This window comes from Populus alba, chromosome 17 (genome assembly GCF_005239225.2).
Source record: "Populus alba chromosome 17, ASM523922v2, whole genome shotgun sequence".
Classification (NCBI taxonomy): Eukaryota; Viridiplantae; Streptophyta; class Magnoliopsida; order Malpighiales; family Salicaceae; genus Populus; species Populus alba.
The window spans coordinates 20279869-20307515 of record NC_133300.1 but is presented as its reverse complement, the minus strand read 5'-3'; the positions used below and the strand labels follow the sequence as shown (position 1 = coordinate 20307515).

The following is a 27647-nucleotide window of genomic DNA, read 5'->3' as shown; positions in this document are numbered from 1 at the left end:
TATGTGAAATATCTATGAATAACTAATAAAGAATATATTATTGGCATTGAGAAACAAATGAGGCATACCAACTCAAAGAAGCAAGAAGAACACATTTGATATCATAAAAATCATAAAATAGCACAACATAAAACAAAATATCCAAAACTAAGGAATGAATTTAATATATAAATAAAAATCTAATTCTTTCATAAATAATCCAAAACAAATTCAAAACATAATTTAAAATCATTATGTGAAGTATCTATGAATAACAAATAAAGAATAAATTATTTTTCTCGAGGAACAAATGAGGCATACCGACTCAAAGAAGTAGGAAGAACACAACCAAAAAATCTTGCTACTAAAACTGAACTAAATACCTAGAAAAAAAAATATGACCGGAGGGGTGAGTCCAAACACTCGATGAGAGGTAATAACTATAATACATACTAATATACTGTTATAGAACACTATAAATTATATTTTGAGACCTCACATAACAATTTAAGCTATTGTTTGAGTTGGTTCCTTGACATGATATTAAAACTTTAATGACCAAGCAGTCACGAGTTCGAATCTCGTTATCCCTATTTATTTGATAATAAATCAAGCACAAGGTAGTGTGAGCCTATGCAAATTTCAAGCTCAAAGGACTTTTATTTGAGGAGGTGTACTAGAAAATAATATAAATCATATCTTGGGACCTCACCTAACAACTTAAGTTATTGAGTTGGGTTGGTTCTTAAACATATACATTTTAAGATAAGTGAATATGATTACATAAATCAAGCACAAAACAAAACAAGTATATCAAATGTATCATATCAAATGGTGTACAAAAGAAGTACACATGTTAGAATTATATATCATATTGCTGACATCTTGCTTGATATATGTGTGTGTGTGTGGGTGTGTGTGGGAGGTTAATCCGCACAGCACTAACACCCTACTCGTCAGCTAGGAAACAAAATACTATGTTCACGTAGGCTAACTATTCTCTGTTAGCATGAAATAACTAACTACCCTCTATTAGTCTAGAGTTCATGTAAAAAGGATATATGGACCATGTTCAAATCAAACAAGCATCCGATAAGTATTTAAGAAGAAAACTGAATAATAATAACAATAATTAATCAAGCTTATATAATCAACAATAGCAAGAATACTCATCATTTCATATATATATATATATATATATATATATATATATATATATGAAATAGAAATTATCTCACTCTCCTTAAAAAAAAAAAAAAAAAAAAAAAACATAAACAAAAGAAAGCAAATGGAAACGAAGCAAATGGACTCATTGAGGATCAACGGGAGCTATATCAATTGAACCTATATGAAGAAATACAATATAAATTCAATAACTACTCGAAACTGAATCCTATATACAAAACAAACTGAACATGAAAAAAAAAAAACCTTGCAGCTCCTTAAACGGTTGACCGGTACAAACCAACTGGTTGACCAACACAAGCCAGTCCATAGATAATAGGGGAAGCGGTCAACAACACCAAAAAGGGACAACCAGTCGACCTACCAAACACAGCTCAACCGGTCGACCGCACCTCCTCAACAGGTCGACCAACTAAACAAAACAGACTTCTCCTGCTACTGTTTTCCTAATTGGTAAAACACTCACACCTTAAATGGCTAATTGTTATGCATGTTCAATAACCGGTCAACCTGTCCACTTAAACTAGTCAACAGCTTGATTAGGAAACCCAGAATTTCGACTTGCAGTCTCAATCCAATTCTATCAAGACTCAAGAACATGCCCAGCAACATCAAAACATTATTTAACGATTTAAACTGCCCAAAAACATATTTTTAACATCTTAAACCCAATATCCATATTTAATTCCATCATAATCATAAAAAAAATCATCAAATTCCTCAATTCAACTTACAAGCCCTAGCATGCCGTCTACTATTCATAATCTGAAATTAAAGACAAAGTTTAGAATGATCTTACCTTGTTATCCAGAGTAGAGGAAACTTGAGAGATGTTAGTGTGTTTTTATGTTTTGTCAAGACTACTAACATTGTATGAAAAACTTTATAATTCTCATGATTATGCGGAATGAGGCCATGCTAAAATTATATTGAAATGTTTTTTTTTTATTATTATTTTAACTACAAATCATACTTTCACTAAATTCTGGAAAATTCACGTAGTTCTGCTCAATCGTCTATCACATGTCTAGATTAGCTTTTTTTAATCTGAAAGTTACCCTGATTACTTTAAATAATAGTTTCCACCAACCAACAACATGATTATAGATCCCACAAAGTGTACAAGTCCTCTGCAAGCTGCATGAGATAGAAAAGGAAGGAGGAGGAACTGGGTATTCCTTAAAATCCACAAGTAGAACTTGAAACATCAGTCCATTGTCTTGTCTAATTGAGAAGAAAAGGAAGCAAACAAGTGAGTCCAATACCTTGTCTAATTCTTTGCTATTTGTTTAATTCAATATTATCATGTAACTCCAGTATAGATACAATAAGCTTACATCCACCCTCAAAATTGCTAAAACAATCACCTGGTTTCGTTTAATATTCTAGCTATAAAATCCAATATGATGAAAACCAGGTTTGAGTAAATGTATTACAATGGAAGAGCACCATATACAGCTCCAAATTCTATATGACAATTTCTACCACTATGGTATCAAATCTAAATACTGTTTGTTTTTATATATTTTAAAAGTGTTATTAAAAAAATTTAAAATTTTTTTATTTGTTTTTTATTTTAAAATTATTTTTATGTTTTTAAATCATTATAATACATGCTGATGTGAAAAATAAATATAAAAATATAAAAATAATATTATTTTATTTTATTTATATATGAAAAACACTTTAAAAAATAACAACTATTACTTTAATGCCATACATGCTCCTAGTACTACAATAACAAACATATATTTGTATATCCATTTGATTCAACGGATTCAGTACAGATATGCTTTTGCCAAGTAAAACTCAATCTTACAATAAGAAAATATTTATGACTCTTTTTAGAAATCAATTTCTTGTTGCATTTAAGTTTTGTTTTTTTAATTCAAAATGACAATGTTTTGATGTGCAGCAAAAATTTCTTTTTAAACGTTTCTTAAGTTTGGTGTCTTTTCAAGTTTGATTCTTAGATTTTTAATTGTTTTTATTTTTAGCTGATTTCGACCCTTTTTTTTCTTTATTTTTTCTCAACTTCATCTTGATTGCATTACATATAGTCCTTAAATATTGATGTATTTTTTTAAAAAAAATTGGTCCTTAGCTTTTCAATTTTCAATTATTTAACGAATTTCAATCTCCCCACTTATAGTAATTTTTCTCTTTTTTTTTCTTTTTTTTAAATATTTTTTAACTGAAATATTTTTTCTCGTTAAAATATATTTTTTGGATATTTAAGAAGGGTTAAAAATCGTGTTATAATAACATAAATAAAGAAGATTTGGAAAGTGGATGTAAAGAGGTGAATTTATCAAGGAAAGAGTAGGAGGTGACTGTGGTGGTCTAGAGAGTGAAGGCAGCGACGTCAATGGTTGCTGTTAGTAGTAAGCGGTGGTATTTTATTTTTTTTCAGGCGGCGACGTCAAAGTTTGCAAGAGTGTTGCTTGCCTCAGGTAGAGTAGATAAATATAACAGAGATCTAAAACCCTATTTTTATGACAAAATGTTGAGTTTTAAGTTTACTTTGGCATTAGGAATCCATCAAACTTGAGTCCTCCCTTCTCTCTTGGTTTGCAAGGATAAGTTCCGTTAATTGTCCGAATTAGAATGAAGATGTAATTAGAGTTAGGTTAACTTCGATGGGAGATTAATTTGTATATGTACATAGAAATATAAGAAACAGAAATATATCAAGTCATCTATCACAAGCATCCATGAAGTTTCTAAAAACTAGAAAATTTTCTAACATTATAAAGAAGGTATGGTAAGGGGATGTTTCACATTCATCAGAGAACATCATAGAGATTCTCCTAATGCAATCGTCGAGCTTATTGGAAGAATCAAATCACTGAAATATCATAGGTTCAGCATAAGAAGCAAGATAGATCCAACATATCTAATATAAAACTGTATGGCAAAAAGTTTACTTTTCCGGAGCGAAGTAAAACAGATACAGGAAAGACAGAGGAAGAATCCCGGCATTCAGTCACATGCAGCTATAATGCATTGCATCATCAACAGTTCAAAACACTCTTAAACTTCCTAATTTAATTCACATAAATCATCTTGTTGCTATAACAAAACCAACCTTGACTGCTACTGCCTTGTGATCATCTTTCAACAACATCTCAAAAAACAAAAACAAAGAAAATACAGAACCGAAACATAAATCTCCGTTAAACATCAACCCAAATTGCTTAATTTCAACAACTTATTTTACATCGTTGAAACTACTAGGAACTGCCTACATTATACCTAACCCAAAAAATTAGCCTACGAAACAGACATAAATTCTTCAAAATCGAAAATAAACAAACGTGCTCAAGCAAATAAAAAAAATTGCCTAGCTTTCACATAAAATCCTTCATTTTCTACATGATTTCAATACCCTCTTTGCCAATTTAATTAATCAAATTCACTCAAAATCAAAACTTTAATTTATTCACTAAATCACAATTTAACACATAAATTAAAAATAGTAATAATAATAAAATTAACTTCATAAAATTAACAATATTTTAAATAAGATAAGTTGAATAAAATAAAGAGACAAGCCAATAATTCAGAACAACCAAATGTTTATCAATTTATTGATGACAAATCATCACACACACCTAGCCAAGGAAATTACACATAGCAGACACTCCGAGCCTTAAGCTGATCTTCGTAAGTGACAAACTATTGAAGAAGATATTAGCCGACATGACCCTCACAGTAGTAAACCTGAAGAAATTAGACAAAAATAGAATTTAATAATAATGTATTAAGTTCAAAGAAATTTAAATTGTTGAATGAATTAGTCAACTTTGCATTTTATCATGACAAGACATGCCTTGTCTTGTTCTTTTGCTCTGCTTAAATTTGATGGAGTTCCAATTGAACCTGCCCCTCCAAAACACAAGAGGTTTTGTCAAATAAACATTGAAAAGAATTTACAAGGAATAAAAAAGGAATTGAAGAATGGATAAAAATGTGAAACTAATAAGATGTTTCTTCACCATTGTCATCATCGTCAACCTTGATTTTAGGGATATGCTTGATCTTGGGCCAATCTTCTCCTGTTCCCCTTATGCACCTTTTGCTCAACCTTGGACAATCAATGATCTCAAGATTTTAAAGTTTCTTTAAATTTCTGATGCACTCCGACATTTCTGTAATGTTTGGACAGTCTCTGATGATAAATGTTTGTAAGGATTCTGCATATCCTTGAAAAAGTTGTTCTGGTAAAGCAATAGTTGCTGGTACCACCACAAATAGTACAATACGAAGGGAAGGGGAAAGATGTTGAATTTTTCCCTCTTTCTCTTCTTTTATTGTCATCAAATCAAGCTTTTCACACTTTATAATAAATAATTCTTCCAAAGTAGTTAGGCATTTTATGCTTCGTGGCAGAGAAATCAAGCTATCACATCCAACAATAACCAATTTTCAAAGACTTTTAAGACCTTGCATATCTTCACACAAATCTTCTAGATTTTCACAATGAATAAAGTTTGAAGACACTCCAAACACCCAATCCCACCTTCTGGCAACCGCTTTTGCTGAGTAACTAGATATAAAAATCTAAGGCTGATCATGTTCCGCACATCTTTGGGCAGCTCTTCTAATCCCAAACCTATAAGCAGAGCTTGCAAGTTTTGCAATTTGAAAATAGATTTTGGGAGTCCTTTTATTTTTGCGTTGCTTCTAAAATAGAGATATCTCAAATGTTTCAAGGCGCCAATGCTCTCCGGAAAAGCCTCAAATTCAGAATCATCAAATAATTCCAAAGACCGCAAATGCTTAAATTCTGGCAAACATTTCTCAAAATCTATTTTGCATGTAGGCCCCACTATACTATCTATAAATACTATTGACCACACTTGATGGAAGTTGTTTGGGAACTTGGGGAGAGTTTTATGAAAAAATGAATCCGAGTCAAGAACTGTCAAATGACGAGTCGTTTTGGAAATTTGATGGTTTCGGGAGCTCATGATTGAAAACTCATTTTGAGCCAATGATGATGCAAGATCATGCATTAAATCATGCATCTTAAAGTAAGCTGAAACAATAGTAACTACATAATCTTGGAAGAAACATCTTGAGATCAACTCGCGCACATAACGCAAGCCAACATCTTCCAACTTCTCATTTGGATTTGATGATTGATGAATGAGCCCATGTACCATCCAAAATTGCACCAATTCGAGATCTGCGAATAGGTAATCTTTTGGAAAAACCGAACAATAAAGAAAGCATCTTTTCAAGTGAGTCGGCAGTCTTTGATAGCTTATTTTCAAGGCAGGTAAAATGCCATCTCCCTCTTCTTCCCACTTCTCACTGTCTCTCACCGATTCCCACTCTTTTGCATCAGTCTTACCATACAGTTGAGTCCCCAAGTTAATCACTGCCAGAGGAACTTGCTTGCATTTCACCACTATTTCTTTCCCAATTCCAACCAAATTTGGATACAACTCCATTTGCCCTTCCTTGAATGCACACTTGTAAAACAACGACAGACAGTCCTTTTGACCAAGAAGACTTGGGTTGTACGCAGCAACAGTAGTACCCATAATGTCAGCAACACGTTGAATACGGGTAGTTACCATAATCTTACTTCCATCAGCACCTTTTGATAACAAAGGCTTCAACAACAACCATTTTTGAGCATCGTCATTCCAAACATCATCCAAAAGAAGCAAGTATTTCCTACCATTCAGAATTTCTTCAAGTTTTTTATTAAGCTCACCCTCATCCAAATCCGCACATCTTTCCCCAGTTGCAGATTTAATAATTTTTTGTATCACTTGTTTCAAGGAAAAATCATCTGAAACACATGCCTCCATCTTCAAATCAAAATGAATTTTTACATTTTCAGCATCACACACCGATTTGGCAAGAGATGTCTTCCCCAAGCCTCCAATTCCTACAATCGGAAGGACAAGAGGATGTGCATCACCAACCTTAAAAGGTGCTACTAAAAGGTTGATGAGAGCGGAAAAGCTCTCAAAGGATCGGTTCATCCCTGTTTCCTCATGCAAGACATGGCTACAATCAGTAGCCTGCTCGCTGAGGTTGAATTCAGACTTAAGAGATAAAATCTCAGCTAGTCTTTCTATGATCTTCTTTATGTTATGACCCATTTTTAAACGGAATGGAATCATATTAGAACTTGTAAAGAAGTGTTGTTTTCACCACCTCTCTTCGCAAAGTTTCGCACTCGATTTCGTCCAGCACGTCCTCTGCATCATACAAGACTTCTCTGAGCATATGGAGCCAGAGCCGAATCCTGTCATTCTTTGATTGTTGCTTCTCAGCATCGGACAGCACCGCGTTGATGGCTTTCAATCTCTCTTCAAGACGTGCAAGGTCATATTCAAGTCCCCATGCCAAACGAAATTCTTGAACAGCGAAAGAGCCTAGCTTCCCTAAAAGGGATTTTGCAATCTCGGCTGCAAAAGCTTCTGCCATTTTTTTTTGAGTGAGGGGAGAAGTGTTTGTTAGGAGGAAATGATTGAGATAAGAGTGGAGTTCCGCTTTCTGAGTGGATAGGAGAAGTCGTCGAGTCTTCTTGATCATAAAATTAAGGTCTGAAAAGTCGAAAAGAAGAAATTAACAAGAAGTTGCTAATAAGGAAGGACTAGTAATTGTTGGTGAGAGAAACCACTGGTGGTGGCTCTGAAACACTCAGAGGGGATAAAATACAAGGTTTTATTACAAAAACAAAAGCTACAATTAATCAAAAGCTTAAAACAATACACGCCCTCTCTCTCTCTATTCTCTTTCTAGTGTTTCTCTCAATTCTCTCCACACAAATTAACACAAGCTGGACACTCTATTTATACACGAATTCAAAACAAGAATTTTCAACCTTCAAGTGTGAAGGCGGCTGGCGGCTGGCGGCTGACGGCTGTGGCAGCGGGTGGCTGGCGGCTGCGGGTTGGTGGCTGGTCGGCGACTGGTGGCTGGTTGCCTTCCTTGACCTTCTAGATTGAGTTTAATATTCAACAAATCTCCCCCTTAAACTCAATCGAGAGATGTCATGACAAGCATGAACACTTCTCCTTTCAATGCCTTCTCTCTACTTGTAGCCTTTATCCATTAATTTGGCTTTCGTCTTGTAGATCCATTTGACACCTATTGCTTTCTTCTTTTCTGGTGGATAAGTCAGCTTATAGGTATCTTTCTTCTTAATGGCATGCATTTCTTCATCCATTGCTTTTATCCATTTCTCTTTTGTGATAGCTTCATTGAAACTTAGTGGGTCACTTTCTGCATGGAAACAAAATAGAGTTGTATCTTCCATGACTTGAGTGGCATCGTACAGCTCTTTAAGGTTTCTCATCCTTCTTGGTCCTTCTGATGAGGATGCTGATGGTGGTGTTGATGATGATGCTCCTGGTGTGTTCCTCCTATTGAATACAGGGAATCTGTGTACCGGACTTTGTGGTTCAGCTGCTGGCATAATCACCGGACTTTGTGGTTCAGCTGCTGGCACAATCGGTTCTTCGACAAGTACTGTTGGTACTTCTTCACCTTCAAGGATCAAATCAGTGTTGATCCATCTGACTGCTTCTTGATTATCATTCCATTCCCAAGATTTATCTTCTTCAAAGATAACATCTCTACTCATGATTGCCTTCTTCGTGATGGGATTATACAGCTTGTATCCCATCTTTCTTTCACCATATCCGACAAAGATGCATTTCTTGCTTTTATCATCGAGCTTTGTCCTTCTTGCATCTGGGATCTTTGCATATGCCACACAACCAAAGACTCGTAGATGAGTAACACTTGGTTTGTGACCACTCCATGCTTCTTCTGGAATGACATCTTGCAAACTTCTGGTTGGGCAGCGATTCAACAAATACACTGCACATGATATAGCTTCAGCCCAGTATTGCTTGGGCAACTTCTTTGCTTTGAGCAGACTTCTTGCCATGTCAAGAATCGTACGATTCTTCCTCTCAGCTACATCGTTCAGCTGTGGTGTATAAGCTGGTGTTGTCTGATGTCTGATGCCTTGTTGTGTACAAAAGGCTTCAAAGTCATTTCCTGTATATTCTTCACCTTGATCAGATCTCACGGTTCTGATCGTATAGCCAGTTTGCTTCTCCACAATTGCTTTAAAATCTTTAAAACAATTGAATACTTCTGACTTCCTCTTCAGAAAGTATATCCACGTTTTTCTACTAAAATCATCAATAAAAGTGAGGAAGTACCTATTTTGTCTAGTCGACATAGGTGTTATTGGGCCACACACATCTGTGTGTACTAACTCCAGTGGCCTCTTTGCTCTCCAGTTGACTTCTTTGGCAAAACTGGATCTGTGATGTTTGCTGAGGACACGACTCTCACATACTTCATTTGGATGATCAATGTGAGGCAAACCTTTGACCATCTTCTTGCTTGCTAGCATCTTCAGACTCGTGAAATTCAGATGTCCAAGCCTCAGGTGCCAAAGCCATTCTTCACTGTTGGTGATGGCACTCAAACACCTTGTTGCATCATACTGGATGTTCAAAGGAAACATCCTATTCTTGGACATTTTCACATAGGCAATTAATCTCCAATTGTTGTCTCTAATTGTCATATGACAATTCTTCAAGTAAAAAGTATATCCTCTCTCCAAAAGTTGACCTAAGCTGATCAGGTTCTGCTTTATGGCTGAGACATAATACACATCGGCGATGTAGTTGGAATCGTCATTCTTCAACTTGATTGGGATGTTGCCTTTACCTTTGAATGGAACCTTTGTGGTATCTCCAAAAGTAACTAGACCTTGTTTGGTCTTATCTAGATCACCAAATAACTCTCGGTAGCCGCACATGTGATTGCTGGCTCTAGTATCTAGATACCATATATCTTCCTGTTTCTCACCAAGTCCTTGTTGGACAAGCAATGCAGCTGCTCCTTTGTCATCCTTTTCTGCAAAGTTGGCATGCTCACGTATCTCTAACGGAGCTTTCCTTCGACATTCAGTGCTATAGTGCCCAAATTGATTGCAACTATAACATTGGATATTCCTCCTGTCACGGTTATTGTAACCGCCTCCTCTTCCTCTAGGAGTGAATGCCTGTTGTCCTCGACCTCCTCTAGTGGTGTTTCTACCACCTCTTCCTCTGAAGCTTGTATTCCAAGATCCTTTTCCTTGGAATCTCTGAAATCCTCCTCTAGATTGTTGACTTCCTGCTTGAGTGAGATATCCACTTGTTGAAGTCTCCCCTTGCTCATATCTGTCCTTGAGAGACAGCTTTGCTTGTAAGGCATGGTCGATGGCTTTATCTTCATTTCGCTTTACAATCTTCTGCTCATGAGCTTGCAAAGAACTTATAAGCTCATCTACTGTCAACTTGTCCACATCTTTGGACTCTTCAATTGCGACAACAACAAAATCAAATTTTGGATCTAGGGATCTCAAAATTTTCTCAGTAATTCGAGAATCGACGATGGCTTCTCCATTTCTCCTCATCTGGTTGACTATCACCATAATCCTTGTGTGATAATCAGAAATAGACTCCGAGGACTTCATTTGCAATAACTCAAATTCACCTCGCAAAGATTGAAGACGAATCTTCTTGATTCTGTCAGCACCTTTGTATTTCTGTTGGAGAGCCTCCCATATGTCTTTTGATGTTTCAGCGGAAGCTATGATCTCGAATGTATCTTCATCAAGACCTTGGTAGATGATGGTCTTTGCTTTGTTGTCCTTTTTTCTGTTGACTTTCAAGGCTTGCTTCTGTGCCTCTTGTAAAGCATCTTCTGCTTCTTTGGACTCTGGTTCATCATAACCATGTTGTACAATATCCAAACACTCTTGTGAACCAAGGAATGCCTTCAATCTGATGCACCAATTATCATAGTTGTCTTTGGTCAGCTTCGGGATGAGTGTATGTGTACCTTCTGTAGTTATTTTGCTCTTTGAATGACTATATCACCTTTTTGAGAGCCGAATTTGGCCAAACGGACACTGTAGATCGATCCGGAATGGTCCAAATAGTAGGGAACCGGTTTGACTTTGTAGAAATCGAGTCATAAAATGGGTGAACCGGTCAAAAAACCAATTCTGTATGGCGGGCGGTTCACTGGGTTGAACCGGGAATATTCTGGGGAATATTCGGGGAATATTCTGGGGAATATTCTCTAGGCGCGCTGGCGGCTCAGCTCGGCTCGGTGTACGGCACGGCTCAAATATGGCGTGCGTGTGGCTCAGTCGTCTTCAACCTCTGGGCGCATGGGCTGCGCGTGGGCGTCTGTGCATAATCTTCAAGCGGCGCGTGTGGCTCACCGTGGTCTCCGATCAGGCTGATTCTTGCAACAGTGAGTTCGTATTGATGAGCTCTACACTGTGGAATGATCAAAACTTGTTTTTGACAACTTTGAAAATTCGGATATACTCCAAAACACTTCTGTTTTCTGACGAACGGGGCTCTGATACCAATTGTTGGTGGGAGAAACCACTGGTGGTGGCTTTGAAACACTCAGAGGGGATAAAACACAAGGTTTTATTACAAAAACAGAAGCTACAATTAATCAAAAGCTTAAGACAATACACGCCCTCTCTCTCTTTATTCTCTTTCTAGTGTTTCTCTCAATTCTCTTCATAGAAATAAACACAAGCTGGACACTCTATTTATACACGAATTCAAAACAAGAATTTTCAACCTTCAAGTGTGAAGGCAGCTGGCTGCTGTGGTGGCTGGTGGCTGGCGGCTGCGGGTTGGTGGCTGGTGGCTGGTTGCCTTCCTTGACCTTCTGGATTGAGTTTAATATTCAACAGTAATTGGGAGTTATGCAATTGTGTTGTAGCTTCTTCCATGGAATATTGACCACACATGGTCGAACTCATTTGGGGATTTGGGAGAGTTTGATGAAAAAATGAAATGGAATCAGTAACTGAAAAATGACGGGTCGTTTTGGAAATTGGTGATTTTTGAGAGCTTATTATTTAAAACTCATTTTGAGCCAATTTAAAATTTATTTTAGAGAACAATTATATAATTAAAATGGTGTAAGTTTTAAGAAATACATGAATTATATCTAATTTATAAATTAAAAAAAAAAACACGACTCTGTTCAACAAGTAAAATGAACGAACAAACCAGAACAGAGCTCGCCAAAATCCTCACATGGATTTGGTTATGGTAAACATTGCACCAGACACATCATGTGAGGAAATTCTACGACGTCTTGCTGTGCATAGCTTGTACATCGTTGATGCATCTAATAATTTATAAATTATTTCAAATAAAATAAATAATAATTAAAAAATTAAGGATCAAATTTGATAAATAAAAAATTTCAATTAAAAATTAATAAGAAAAAAAGCAAATAATAATTATGAAAATGAAAACCAAAGTTAATATAAAAATTAAATTCTAAGGGATGAGATTGAAAAACAAATATATATAACTCAATAATGATATTAGAATAATTTTTATATAAAATAAATTAAAATAAATATTTTAGTATAATTTTCAATCAACTTATTATTAAAAAATAAAATTTTAAAAAAAATAATTTAAAAATGAGCTTATGCATTTGTTAAAACTCATTTGGGTATCTTGGAAATTGTTTCCTCATAATCTTGGAAGAAACATTTTGAGATCAGCTCGCGCACATAACACAAGCTAGCATGTTCCAAGCTACCATTTGGACTTTTAATTGAATGAGTTTAGATAAAAAAAATTTATTTAAAAATATTATTAAAATAATTTTCTTTATTTTTTTAAAAAATATATATTTAAAATATTTTTTTTATTTTAAAAAAAATATTTTTAACATCGGTTCATTAAATAAAATAATAAAACCCAAAAGAATAATGTAAGCAACAATTTAATTTTAATAAAACATTTTTGAAACGCAATTCAACCAATTATCTAGAAGTAGTAATCTTCTGAAAAAATGAAACAACAAAGAAGGCATCTTTTCAAGACCATGCATATCTTCGCATAAATTTTCTAGATTTTCACACTCATAGATAACGTAAGTTGAAGAAATTTCAGGCAACCAATCCCCATCTTTTAGCAACTGCTTCTACTTAGTAAATAGAAATAAATATCCAAGGCTGATCATTATAATAAAAATTATAATTAACAAATAATTATAAATTGTTAGGTCTGAAAGTTTATAATTGAAAAGTTAGAAGATTAAAGTGTACGTTTAGCCCCAAGTTTAAAAAACCCTATCATTTTTTGCCATGCCTTTTTATTTTAGTCTCATATCTTTGAATCCATGCACTTTCCTTAATAAAATGAACTTTAATTGGCCATTAATTTTAGCCTATAAGGATAGTAATAAAAAAGAAGAAGAAAGAGCGACAAAAACAAAGAAAAATCATTGTGGCAATCCATAATTATGCGTAGGGTCAAAGGGAGGAGTGTTAACCTGCCCTCCCTTCGCCGCTTACAGAGAAAGGCCCATTGGTCGATTGGTTAAGTCTTTCGTTTCCTCTTTTTTCTAAAGTTCTTAAGACGGTTAGGTAATAAAGACAGGGTATTTTGAATTGGAAAGGGCAGGAGGTACTGTAACTATTTTAGACCCCGTGGGAAAACCGACACAAGTAAACCTGCGGGAAAGGAAAAGCTATCAATCGCAATAGGCGCAGGAGATCAAGTTTCTAAAAGTCTAGCATTACTTTAGTTCAAGAGTGAAAAAGGAAGTGCAAGGCTAGCTGGCAGCTGTCCATGGATGAGTTCATCGCTCTTCTATGGCCCATTTGTCTTTTAAGACTCTAAGGCTAGTTAGAAAATGGTATATGACATGTGGATCCGGACTCACAGGATTATGCCGCCTGGCCCCTACAACACAACTAAGGACGACAGTGGGTGCCCAAGAGGAGGCGAAGTCCTTTTGAAAGCTAAAAAGTCTTGTGTGCAGAGGCACGACGAGGAGCAATCAACATCTTAAAGCAAGCAAGCAAGCTCCGGGCGAGGCAAGCAAATCAAGGTTCCACATTACCTTCCGCGTTCACTTCAGATATTAAGGAAAAGAAGATGCAATTCAGCATCAAAGAATATTAGAGCCGTTAGTAGCTCCCGGCTTCGAAAGAGCAAGGATAGGCAAACATGCATTTTTGTCTAAATCATTTTTGAGTTCATACGCAGTCGAAACATTTTCATAGAATTAGCTTAATCCCAAGACCACCTTCATCTATGGGAAGAGTTCATAATACAGCTTCAAATTCTATCGACAATCTCTACCACTATCAAATGGATATCTATATGTCCATTTGGATCCATCTGTTTCAGCCCAGATATGCTTTTGCCAAGTTAAAAACTCAATCTTACAATAAAAGACAAAGAACATTTATGACTTTGGAATATCAATTTCTTCTGATGCATTTTTTTTTTTTTAAAAAAATATTCTTTTTCATTGACAGAATGGACTCTGTTGCCTTAATTTTTTTAAAAAAAAATTTAAAATGACAACATTTTGTGATGTGAGGGAAAATTTCATTTTATTAAAGGTCCCCCAAGTTTGGTGTCTTCTTCAAGTTTGTTTCTTGGATCTTTTAATTGTTTTATTTTTTGCAAATTTCAACTATTTTTTCTTTATTCATCCTTAATTGGATTACATATAGTCCTTGAATATTGATACCTTTTTTGATTTGGTCCTTAGCTTTTCAATTTTTAATTATTTAATGAATTTCAACTCACTGATTGTAATTTTCTTTGTTTTTTTTAAAAAAAAATTTTGAAATTTTTTTTAACTGAAATATTTTCTTCTCGTTTGAAGTATATTTTTTAGATATTTTAGAGGGGTTTAAAATCGTGTTATAATAAACATAAATAAAGAAGATTTGGAAAGTGGATTTGAAGAGGTGAATTTATCAAGGAAAGAGTAGGAGGTAGTTGGGGTGGTCTAGAGAGTGAAGGCGGCGACCGTCAATGGTTGCTGATGGAAGTAAGCGAAAAAAGATTCAACAACATAAATACACAAAATTTGAAACAAGTTATTCATGCTAAAAACACTCTTGAGATGAATTTTCTGCATGTAAAAATACACAAATTCTGCATGTAAAAAAAATTTAAAAAATAATATTATTTTTATTTATATTTTTTATATAAATACTTTTATTAACCTTATTGATTTTTAAATTCATTTAATAATATAACATTGTCAAACTTTTCACAATTATTTAGAAGTATATTTTTCAAACTATATAATAACTTAATAAGTTTTAATTTTTTTTTTTTTAACAACAAACATTTAGGTTGTTGATAAATAACTTTTCGTCAAAATCACCATTTAAAAAATCTATTTTTCTATAAATTGATATATTTTTTAATTTGTTAATTATATATAAAAGTTATTATTAACATAAATACATACTTATTATTAACATAAACAAGTATGTAGCAAATTTTTTTTGTTTGAAACCTTTGATAATAAAATCTTGCTTTGTAATTTAATTCACAAATATCATCAACAGTTCAAAGCACTCTTAAACTTCCTAATTTAATTCACAAAAATCATCTTGTTGCTATAACAAACTGACACCCGCACCAACCAACCTTGACTGCTATTGCTTGCGATCTCTCAAACATTGCAAGATGCATGAAATATTTGTTAGTTAATAGTATTTTTTTAAAAAAAACTTAACCACATATTTGTTGTTATCCAAACTTAACAATCCATCGATATAATAATGCAATAACATAATTCTTTATTTGTATATTTTATATAAATACTTTATTAACCTTACTATTTTAAATTATTTGACAATATAATATTATTAAACTTTTCATGCAATTATTTAGAATAAGCTTGTTTCAAACTATATAATAACTTAATAAGTTTTAAAATCTTTATTTTTCCTTAACAACAAATCTCTTAAATTGTTTAATAAATATCTCTATGTCAAAATCACCATTTAAAAAAAAACAAATTTTCCATAAATTGATGTATTTCTAACTTATTAATAATTAAAATAACTATTAATATACATATAAAAATATTATAACATAGATAAGTATATAGCAAAATAATTTATTTTTTTTTGTTGTTTGAAACTTTTGACAATAAATCTTGCTTTGTATCTTTAATGGTTCTATTAGCTTTCAGTTCTTCACTTGAAGATCTATTTATAGCCTGGTAGTGAATGAATTTTTGGATGGTGAGTATAGATCTTCATCAATAGACCTAAGCTATTTTTCTTTGATTTCATGTTCAATACTTGATTTGTATATATAAAAGAAATCCATATACACTATCAATGAATACACAATACACTCCAGAGTTAGAAACGATAAGCTCAGTTTGGGCATTTAACTGGTGGATAGTTGGGATTGTTGATAGATTTTCCAGCCAAGATTTTGAGTGCTAAAAACAAGAAGGTTGAGGGGATAACAGTGAAGGTGAAGATGACAGAGAATGTCCATTTCTTGGAATGAATGATAGTTGAGATAACGCAAATATGTGTAGGGGAATAAGCTTTGAATCTGGCCTAGAAGCAAGGAAAATGACGTGAACGAAACAAAAAGGAATATCTGGATGTGATGATTCAAATTCAAGTCACTAATGCTAAATTAAAGCTTGATAACGATGATTAGATGAATTTAAAGCTGCTTGTTGCTGGTGGCACATAGTTTAGAAAAAGGAAAATGGGGACAACTGAAAATTTTCAAAACAGAGCTCACAACACCACCCCTGCCTCCTCTGCAAGCTGCAACCTGGTTTCGTTAATATTTTAGCTAAAAAATCCAGAATGACGAAAACCAAGTTTGAGTAAATATATTACAAATGGAAGAGCACCATATACAGCTCCAAATTCTATATGACAATCTCTACCACTATGGTATCAAATCTAAAGACTGTTTGTTTTTATGTTTTAAAAGTGTTATTGAAGTATCAGAAATTTCAAAATTTAATGAAAAAACAAAGTGTAAAAAATTTATAAACTTTTAATATGTTATTGGATGTCTCTTCGTTAAGATCTTTGAAGGCTCATGAATGAAGACATTTGCAGTAAGTTTGAGAATTCTTGATGGCTGTTGTATTATTAGAAAACAAGCAGCATAATTATTTTAAATAATTCAGAACAACCAAATGTTAATGACAAATTATCACATATAAGCTAGCCAGGGAAATTACACAAAGCAGACACTCCGAGCCTTCAGGTGATCTTTGCAAGAGACTAACTGTCGTAGAAGATCTTGGCCGACAGGACCCTCACATTAGTAAACCTGAAGAAATTAGACAAACATAGAATTTTATAGAATTTAATAATGATGTATTAAGTTCAAAGAAATTTAAAATTGCTGAATGAAATTAGTAAACTTTGCATTTTGTCATGACATACCTTGTCTTCTTCTCTTGCTTATGGAGTTCCACTTGAACCTGCCTCTTCAAAACACAAGAGGTTTTGTCATTTTTTGTTTACTTTTTCAAAGCTAATATGTTTTCAGGGAAAATAATTTAAACGAAAAAAGGAATTGAAGAATGGATAAAATAATAAACCTAAATATGATAGATTTAAATATGGTTTGCTGCTGCTACCTGCATGAGATGTCTCTTCATCACTGTCATCATCCGGCAACCTTTGATTTTAGGGATATGTTTTGATCTTGGGCCAATCTTCTCCTGTTCCACTTCGACATTTTTTGCTCAACCTTGGACAATCACTGATCTCAAGATTTTGAAGTTTTTTTAAATTGCCGATGCAATCTGGTATTTTCTTCAATGTTTGGACAGTCTCTGATGATAAATGTTTGCAAGGATTCTGCAGATCCTTGAAGAAACTGTTCTGGTAAAGCAATAGTTGCTGGTAAGTATTCAAACATTACAATACGAAGGGAAAGGGAAAGAGGTTGAATTTTTTCCTCTATCTCTTCTTCTATTGTCATCAAATCAAGCTCTTCACAGTTGATAATAAATAATTCCTCCAGAGTAGTTAGGCATTTTATGCTTCTTGGCAGAGAAATCAAGCTATCACATCCAGCAATAACCAATCTCCGAAGACTTCTAAGACCTTGCATATCTTCGCACAAATTTTCTAGATTTTCACAACCCATCAATGTATAAAAGCTTGAAGACACTCCAAACACCCAATCCCTTCTTCTGGCAACCGCTTCTGCTTAGTAACTAGAAATAAAAATCTAAAGGCTGATCATGTAACTCACATCTTTAGGCAGCTCTTCTAATCCTTCACCTGTAAGGAGAGCTTGCAAGTTTTGCAATTTGAAAATAGATTTTGGGAGTCTTTTTATATATTGTGTTCTTCCCAAAATGGATATATCTCAAATGTTTCAAGGCACCAATCCTCTCCGAAAAGCCTCAAAATTCAGAATCATCCAATAATTCCAAAGACCGCAAATGCTTAAATTCTGACAAACATTTCTCAAAGTCTGTTTGCACGTAGGCCCCACTATACTACTGCAAAGGCTATTGACCGCACATGGTGGAACTCATTTGAAAACTTTGGGGAGAGTTTTGGTGAAAAAATGAATCAGGGTCAATAACTGACAAATGACGGGTCGTTTTTGGAAATTTGGTGGTTTTGAGAGCTTATGATTGAAAACTCATTTTGAGCCAATGATGATGCAAGATCATGCATTAAATCATGCATCGTAAAGATAGCTCCAATAATCTTATCCACATAATCTTGGAAGAAACATCTTGAGATCAACTCGCGCACATAACGCAAGGCAACATCTTCCAAGTTCTCATTTGGATTTGATGATTGAAGAATGAGCCATCCAAAATTGCACCAATACGATATCTGCGAAGACATAATCTTTTGGAAAAACGGAACAATAAAGAAAGCATCTTTTCAAGTGAGTCGGCAGTCTTTGATAGCTTATTTTCAAGGCAGGTAAAATGCCATCTCCCTCTTCTTCCCACTTCTCACTGTCTCTCACCGATTCCCACACTTTTTCATCAGTCGGGATATATTTGGTATTTTCCAAATTGTTTTTTTTAAAAAACAATATCCTACTGTTAAGAAAAACTAAAAAAAATGTGTATAACAATTCTTTCTATTCTTTTCTGCTTTCTTTTTCCTGCTCTCGTGGGTATTAATAGCCAATAAACAGGGGAAAACACGCATCTACCTTAAATAAAAAAATATATCAACCCAACTGCTTTGTATATAATTCACCTGCTCCGATATAATGCAACTGCCTCGCCCGCTGATAATTTTTTTTTTTAATTGTTTTTGTTTTATATATATTATATAATAATAAATATTTATATAAGGTAAAATTAAAAACTCAAATCAGTATTAAAAAAAGCCCGTTTCAACCGCTTACACAAAAAAATATTTGAATGGGTATCAACCCGGTAAAACCGGGTTTTAACCGAAAAAAATGATGGTTTGACCCGAAAATAACGGTTTCGACCCGAAACGTCATGAAAACTCATTTTTTACCTTGGTCGACGTAGTTTGCCCGTATTGACCCGGTGAACTCGGTTTTGGTCGGAAATGACGTTTTGACCCGAAACAGTTCGAAACTCATTTTTTACCTTGGTCGACGTGGTTTGACCCGTATTGACCCGGTGAACTCGGTTTTGGTCGGAAATGACGATTTTGACCCGAAACAGTTCGAAACTCATTTTTTACCTTGGTCGACGTGGTTTGACCCGGTGAACTCGGTTTTGGTCGAAAATGACGGTTTTGACCCGAAACAGTTCGAAACTCATTTTTTACCTTGGTCGACATGGTTTGACCCGTATTGACCAGGTGAACTCGGTTTTGGTCGCAAATGACGGTTTTGACCCGAAACAGTCCGAAACTCATTTTTTACCCTGGTCGACATGGTTTGACCCGTATTGACCCGGTGAACTCGGTTTTGATGGAAAGATGCGGTTGACTCGAAAAAAATATATTTTTGAATTTTAAACTTTTTCTTAATTTTTTTTGGATTTTTATAAATAATAATAGAAATAAAATAACATTCAAGAAAATCTTGGTGAATCTAAAATTAGGTTACAACAGGTCTATTCACAGGTTTTGTTGACTGACTTGGTTCGTGGTCTAGCAAGTTTAACTTTTTTTAAATTAGTTTTTTTTTCCCTCCTTAGATACCAAATTAATTGGGAATTTAGTTTCATAATTGGTTTCGTTTTGCCTTTTTATGAGGTTATCGTAATCTAAAAAATATCTCATTATTGGGATTGTATTTGATTTATAATCATCTATTTTTGTTATTTGTATAGTTAAATAAAAAATAGATTACAATTTTTTTTATAATCCTAGTGGAGTTTATAACTCAATTCACATGTTTGACGTACTAGCCCGGCTTACTCGATTCATAGGTTTGACAAGTTTACCCACCGATATGATATTTTTTTCTTTTGTCTTTTAATTTATTTCTTCTTAATTTTATCATTTAATATTGGATTGATCGAGAAATGAATTGTATTATTGATTTTTGTTTACTTTCTACATATAATCATATTAATAAATGTTTATTTTTAGGTTAATATTTAATTTCTAAGCATATATTTTCTACTATGTGTTTGATTTATTGTTTTTGGCACGGACCCTTATCTTTGACCATTTGAAATGTATTTTTAATTTTAAAAGTTCTTTTTGGTGGAATTTATATGCTTTCATTAAAGGAGCTTAGCCGGTACTGATATAAATTAAATTTGTTTTGATTTTATTTTATTATTTTAAACTTAAATTAAATTAGGGTTGAATCATAATTCAACCCTTGATGTTATTATTTATTCTTTACTTATATACCCAAATCTCAAGCTGTTGAAGAGGGAAAATATTGTTAACAAATCAAGTTTCGTTCTTAACTTATTTGATTATTTAGAGTATGGTTTCTTTTTGTATTTTAAAAATATTTTTTAAAAAATTTGAAATTTTTTTATTTTTTTCTTTCCTTGAAATTAATTTTTTTAGTCTTTTCTTATCATTTTACTGTAATGATGTCATAATAATTTTTTAAAAATAAAAAAATTATTTTTAATATATATTTTTTAAAAAATAATAATTATTATACTCTTAAAAAACATTATACACAACAAAACCATATAAAAAGAGTAACTGTGAGAGTTTATCAAAGTTTTGCTGAGATATTGGATTCATGGATTTTTTAAGCCAGTCATGGCCCAAATTAGTCCTAAAATATTTTTCTTACGAGTATTGCAAGGGAGAAAAAAAATAAATAAAAATTTTATCCTTACTTTATGGTGATTGAAGGAACGAATGTACGATGGTCATCAAATCTTTTACTTTGAAAAAAATCTTCTAAAGAATCTATTCTTTACTTATAACTTCCTAAGCAGTAAGCACAATAGCATAAACAATCCTGGTAGAAAAAGCAAGTGATGTCTCTCTTAGAATCTGAGATGCATCAGAGATCAAAGATAATCATGACCTATCCTATCTTATGTTACTTTCTCAAGAGTTTTTAATTATGATAGTAATGATGCTAATTAATTTTATTTAGGTTAAAAATTAGATTTAAAAATATGATAAAAAAAAAAAATATAGAATAGAAGGTCCTGCTATTAATGAAAAACAATCATGAAATTTGCATTTAGATCTTATAAAGAAAAAATAAATAGATTAAAATATACAACCTGTTGACTTAGTCTACGAGTTTGGTGGAGTACTTTTTTTTTAATTGAACTTAACTTTATTAATATTTATTTTTTTATTATATAGTTAAAAAAATAGTTTTTAGAAAAAAAATATTATTAAACTTTATAAAAAATCCATGGATCTATTCACAACTTTAGTATATTACAAGTTTATATGACCCGCGCGATGCCGCGGGTTAATTTTTTTTTTTTTTTTGCATTAAAAACTATAAAAAAAGAAGCTAAGATTTAAAAGTGTTAGATCTTTTTACAAATTTTATATCTAAGAGTTTTGGGTTTGGCTGCAACGCCTGACCCAAGAGTAATATTTATAATATTAATAATAACATTAAGCTTGCGTGACCCAAGTTTAAGTGGGTCTGGCTACAATACTAGATCCAATAGGCTTGGATGTAGGTATGGTTGTAAGGTCGTGCCATAAAAGTGTGATAATTAAATAAAAAAATAAAGAAAAAAAAACCACACAACAAGAAAAAAAACTAATGAAGAAAAAGAAAAAAAAATTGAATCAACTAGGTTAACCCTTCAAACCAGGTTAACCCGTCAAAACCTAAGATTCGCGTCATGAAAGTTTGATAACTAAATAGGAAAAAAAAATTGACGGGTTTTTCCAGAATTAACTGGGTTAACCAGTCAAAACTAGGTTAACCCATCAAGTTCGAGATACGTGTCATGAAAATCTGATAATTAAATAGAAATAAATTATAACATTAACAGACTAAACTAAATGAAAAAAAATTAATTAAAAATAAAAAAAGCAAAAAAAAAATAATTTTGAGTTAACTTGTCAAACTAGGTTAACCTGTCAAACCAGAGATTCGTGTCATGAAAGTCTGATAACTAAAAAAAAACTTAACATTAACAAACTAAATTAAACAGAAAAAAATTCATTGAAAGAAAAAACCACAAAGAAAAAAGCAAAAAAAAAAAAACCCCATAAAGGCATAAAAAAACCCCATTGAAAGTGGATGTAAAGAGGTGAATTTATCAACGAAAGAGTAGGAGGTGGTTGTGGTGGTCTAGAGAGTGAAGGCGGCGACGTCAATGGTTGTTGTTAGTAGTAAGCGGTGGTATTTTATTTTTTTTCAGGCGGCGACGTCAAAGTTTGCAAGAGTGTTGCTTGCCTCAGGTAGAGTAGACAAATATAACAGAGATCTAAAACCCTTGTTTTTATGACAAAATGTTGAGTTTTAAGTTTACTTTGGCATTAGGAATCCATCAAACATGAGTCCTCCCTTCTCTCTTGGTTTGCAAGGATAAGTTCCGTTAATTGTCGGAATTAGAATGAAGACGTAATTAGAGTTAGGTTAACTTCAATAATGGGAGATCAATTTGAGAAATATTTTAATAATAGGTACATAGAAATATAAGAAACAGAAATATATCAAGTCATCTATCACAAGCATCCATGAAGTTTCTAAAAACTAGAAAATTTTCTAACATTATAAAGAAGGTATGGGAAGGGGATGTTTCACATTCATCAGAGAACACCATAGAGATTCTCCTAATGCAATCGTCGACTTTATTGGAAGAATCAAATCACTGAAATATCATAGGTTCAGCATAAAGAAGCAAGATAGATCCATCATATCTACATTATACCTAATCCAAAAAATTTAGCCTACGAAACATACATAAAATTCTTCAAAATCGAAAATAAACAAACGTGCACAAGCAAATAAAAAAAAACTGCCTGGCTTTCACATAAAATCCTTCATTTTCTACATGATTTCAATACCCTCTTTGCGAATTTAATTAATTAAATTCAGTCAAAATCAAAACTTTAATTTATTCACTAAATCACAAATTAACACATAAATTAAAAAATAGTAATAATAATAAAATTAACTTCATAAAATTAACAATATTTTAAATAAGATAAGTTGAATAAAATTAAGAGACAAGCCAATAATTCAGAAAAACCAAATGTTTATAAATTTATTGATGACAAATCATCACACACAGCTAGCCAAGGAAATTACACATAGCAGACACTCCGAGCCTTAAGCTGATCTTCGTAAGTGACAAACTGTTGAGGAAGATCTAAGCCGACAGGACCCTCACAGTAGTAAACCTGAAGAAATTAGACAAAAATAGAATTTAATAATAATGTATTAAGCTCAAAGAAATTTAAATTGTTGGATGAATTAGTTAACTTTACATTTTATCATGACACGACATGCCTTGTCTTGTTCTTTTGCTCTGGTTAAATCTGATGGAGTTTCGCTTGAACCTGCCCCTCCAAAACACAAGAGGTTTTGTCAAATAAACATTGATAAAAATTTAAAAGGAAAAAAAGGAATTGAAGAATGGATAAAAATATAAAACTAAATATGATATATTTAAATACTCATAACCCATACCTAATCAGATGTTTTTTCACCACTGTCATCATTGTCAACCTCAATTTTAGGGATATGTTTGATCGTGGGCCAATCTTCTCCTGTTTCCCTTCGGCACCTTTTGCTCAACCTTGGACAATCACTAATCTCAAGATTTTGAAGTTTCTTTAAATTGCTGATGCACTCTGGCATTTCTCCAATGCTTGAACACTTTTTGATGATAAATGTTTGTAAGGATTCTGCAGATCCTTGAAGAAACTGTTCTGGTAAAGCAATAGTTGATGGTAAGTTGTCAAACATTACAATACGAAGGGAACGGGAAAGAGGTTGAATTTTTTCCTCATTCTTTTTTTCTATTGTCATCAAATCAAGCTCTTCACAGTCGATAATAAATAATTCTTCCAGAGTAGTTAGGCATTTTATGCTTCTTGGCAGAGAAATCAAGCTATCACAATGATGAATAACCAATTTTCGAAGACTTCTAAGACCTTGCATATCTTCGCACAAATTTTCTAGATTTTCACACCCAAAAATTAATAAAGTTTGAAGAAATTTCAAGCACCCAATCCCTCCTTCTGGCAACCGCTTCTGCTTAGTAACTAGAAATAAAAATCTAAGGCTGATCATGTACCTCACATCTTTGGGCAACTCTTCTAATCCTTCACCTGTAACCATAGCTTGCAAGTTGTATAATTTGAAAAGAGATTTTGGGAGTCTTTTTATTTTTACATTGTTCCCAAAATCGAGATATCTCAAATGTTTCAAGGCCCCAATCCTCTCCGGAAAAGCCTCAAATTCAGAATCATCCATTAATTCCAAAGACCGCAAATGCTTAAATTCTAACAAATATTTCTCAAAGTCTGTTTTGCATGTAGGCCCCACTATACTATCAGCAAAGACTATTGACCGCACTTGATGGAAGTTGTTTGGGGACTTGGGGAGAGTTTTATAAAAAAATGAATCAGAGTTAAGGACTGACAAATGACGGGTCGTTTTGGAAATTTGGTGGTTTTGAGAGCTTATGATTGAAAACTCATTTTGAGCCAATGATGAAACAAGATCATGCATCAAATCATGCATCTTAAAGCCAGCTCCAACAATCAAATCCTCATAATCTTGGAAGAAACATCTTGAGATCAACTCGCGCAGATAACGCAAGCCAACATCTTCCAAGTTCTCATTTGGATTTGATGGTTGAAGAATGAGTCCATGTGCCATCCAAAATTGCACCAATAAGAGATCCAAGAATAGGTAATCTTTTGGAAAAACGGAACAATAAAGAAAGCATCTTTTCAAGTGAGTCGGCAGTCTTTGATAGCTTATTTTCAAGGCAGGTAAAATACCATCTCCCTCTTCTTCCCACTTTTCACTGTCTCTCACCGATTGCCACTCTTTTTCATCAGTCTTACCATACAGTTGAGTCCCCAAGTTAATCACTGCCAGAGGAACTTGCTTGCATTTCGCCACTATTTCTTTCCCAATTCCAACCAAATTTGGATGCAACTCCATTTGCCCTTCCTTGAATGCACACTTGTAAAACAACGACAGACAGTCCTCCTGACCAAGAAGACTTAGGTTGTGCGCAGTAACAGTACCCATAATCTCAGCAACACGTTGACTACGGGTAGTTACTATAATCTTACTTCCATCAGCACCTTTTGATAACAAAGGCTTCAACAACAACCATTTTTCAGCATCTTCATTCCAAACATCATCCAAAAGAAGCAAGTATTTCTTACCATTCAAAATTTCTTCAAGTTTTTTATTAAGTTCACCCCCATCCAAATCCGCACATCTTTCCCCAGTTGCAGATTTAATAATTTTTTGTACCACTTGTTTCAAGGAAAAATCATCTGAAACACATGCCTCCATCTTCAGATCAAAATGACTTTTTACATTTTCAGCATCACACACCGATTTGGCAAGAGATGTCTTCCCCAAGCCTCCCATTCCTACAATCGGAAGGACGAAGGGATGTGCATCACCAACCTTAAAAGGTTCTGCTAAAAGGTTGATGATGCGTTCTTTGTCTTGATCTCTTCCGACAAGACCGGAAAAGCTCTCAAAGGATCGGTTCATCTCTGTTTCCTCATGCAAGACATGACTACAATCAATAGGCTGCTCGCAGAGATTGAACTCAGACTTAAGAGATGAAATCTCAGCTAGTCTTTCTATGATCTTCTTTATCTTATGACCCATTTTTAAACGGAATGGAATCATATTAGAGCTTGAAAAGAAGCGCCGTACCTTTCTGCTGGTGCTCCCTGTTGTTTTCACCACCTGCCTTCGCAAAGTTTCGCACTCCATTTCGTCCAGCACGTCCTCTGCATCATACAAGACTTCTCTAAGATCGTTGAGTCCAGATCCAAAATCTTGGCAGTCTTTTGATTGTTTCTGCTCAGCAATCGGACAGCACTGCGGCGATGGCTTTTCAAATCTCTTTTCAAGACGAGCAATGTCAGCTTCAAGTCCCCATGCCAAACAAAATTCTTGAGCAGCAAAAGAGCCTAACTTCCCTAAAAGGGATTTAGCAATCTCGGCAGCAAAAAGCTTCTGCCATTTTCTTTTTTGAGTGAGGGGAGAAGTGTTTTGATAGGAAAAAAATGATTGAGATAAGAGTGGAGTTCTGCTTTCTTTTCTGAGTGGAGAGGAGAAGTCGTTGAGTCTTCTTAATTAAAATGTACAATGGCTCCATGGATCGCTTGTTTAATTGGTTGTTCCCCTGTTCTCTTTCTTTTCTTTTCTTCGTTATATTAGCGATCCTTAATTGTTTTTTGAGTAGTTGACCAAGAAAGCTATGAACTCCACCCTACGTGCTATCTACTTAATCTTAATTTATGTACCAAGTTGAGGAGGGAAAATAATATTTAATAAATAAATTACATTATTAAACTTATTTGATACATTATATTTGATATCAATTGAAATTGTGGCTCGGAAAACAGGGATATGTTTGTCATTTAATATCATGGAGTTCCGCTTGAGAAGTCGTTGCTAACAAGGAAGGAAGATTAATTTATAGTGATGCAACTGTGTTGTAGCTTCTCCCATGGAATAGTGACCACACATGGTCGAACTCATTTGGGGACCTGGGGAGAGTTTGAGCCAATGATGTTCAATTCTAAACGCATTTATAATAAAATATAACCTTGAAAGAAACATTTTGAGATCAACTCGCGCACATAACGCAAGCCAGCATGTTCCCAAGCTGTCATTTGGACTCTTTTTTTTTTTTTTTAGTTTAACGTGGGTGTTCGGACAATGTCATTTTTGATAGCCAGCATGTTCCCAAGCTGTCATTTGGATTTTTTTTTTTTTTAGTTTAATGTGGGTGTTCGAACATGTCATTTTGATTTTTGATTGAATGAGTTCATGTGACATCCAAGATTATATAAGGGAGGTTGTTTTTTTTTTTAATATTTTATTTTGAAAATATATTAAAATAATTCTTTTATTTTAAAAAAATAATTTTAACATCAACTAATTAAATAAAATAAAAAATAAATATTAAAAAAATAATAATAAATTTTAATAAAATATTTTTTGAAACTCAATTCAAACAACATCCTAGAAGTAGTAATCTTTTGAAAAAATGTAACAACA

At 33.6% G+C, this 27647-nt stretch overlaps 2 protein-coding genes and 1 long non-coding RNA gene across 3 annotated transcripts; all 3 read right to left on the bottom strand.

The window, feature by feature from the left end:
- Window positions 1–5633: 5633 nt before the first annotated feature.
- Window positions 5634–7614, bottom strand: LOC118037213 (putative disease resistance protein RGA3). The gene is made up of 2 exons (XM_035043130.1): window positions 7316–7614; window positions 5634–7212 (listed from the first exon to the last, which is right to left on the bottom strand). Exons 1-2 carry the CDS (start codon window positions 7612–7614, stop codon window positions 5634–5636), a joined length of 1878 nt encoding a protein of 625 aa, XP_034899021.1.
- A 9610-nt stretch (window positions 7615–17224) lies between these two features.
- LOC118037183 (uncharacterized) lies at window positions 17225–17677 on the bottom strand. The gene is made up of 3 exons (XR_004685546.2): window positions 17644–17677; window positions 17447–17490; window positions 17225–17330 (listed from the first exon to the last, which is right to left on the bottom strand). It is a non-coding gene; the product is annotated as an uncharacterized lncRNA (long non-coding RNA).
- Window positions 17678–23585: 5908 nt separating this feature from the next.
- On the bottom strand, window positions 23586–26392 carry LOC118037179 (putative disease resistance protein RGA1). Its single transcript, XM_035043093.2, has 3 exons — window positions 24066–26392; window positions 23864–23935; window positions 23586–23776 (listed from the first exon to the last, which is right to left on the bottom strand). Exon 1 carries the CDS (start codon window positions 26349–26351, stop codon window positions 24066–24068), a length of 2286 nt encoding a protein of 761 aa, XP_034898984.1. The 5' UTR covers window positions 26352–26392; the 3' UTR covers window positions 23586–23776; window positions 23864–23935.
- Window positions 26393–27647: the final 1255 nt, after the last annotated feature.

Coding starts and splice junctions, on each gene's coding strand:
- LOC118037213 (XM_035043130.1), bottom strand. CDS start 7,614: ATGGCAGAAGCTTTTGCAGCCGAGATTGCAAAATCCCTTTTAGGGAAG. Junction 7,213..7,315: donor AAAACAACACTTCTTTACAA/GTTCTAATATGA, acceptor ATTCAACCTCAG/CGAGCAGGCTACTGATTGTA.
- LOC118037179 (XM_035043093.2), bottom strand. CDS start 26,351: ATGGAGTGCGAAACTTTGCGAAGGCAGGTGGTGAAAACAACAGGGAGC.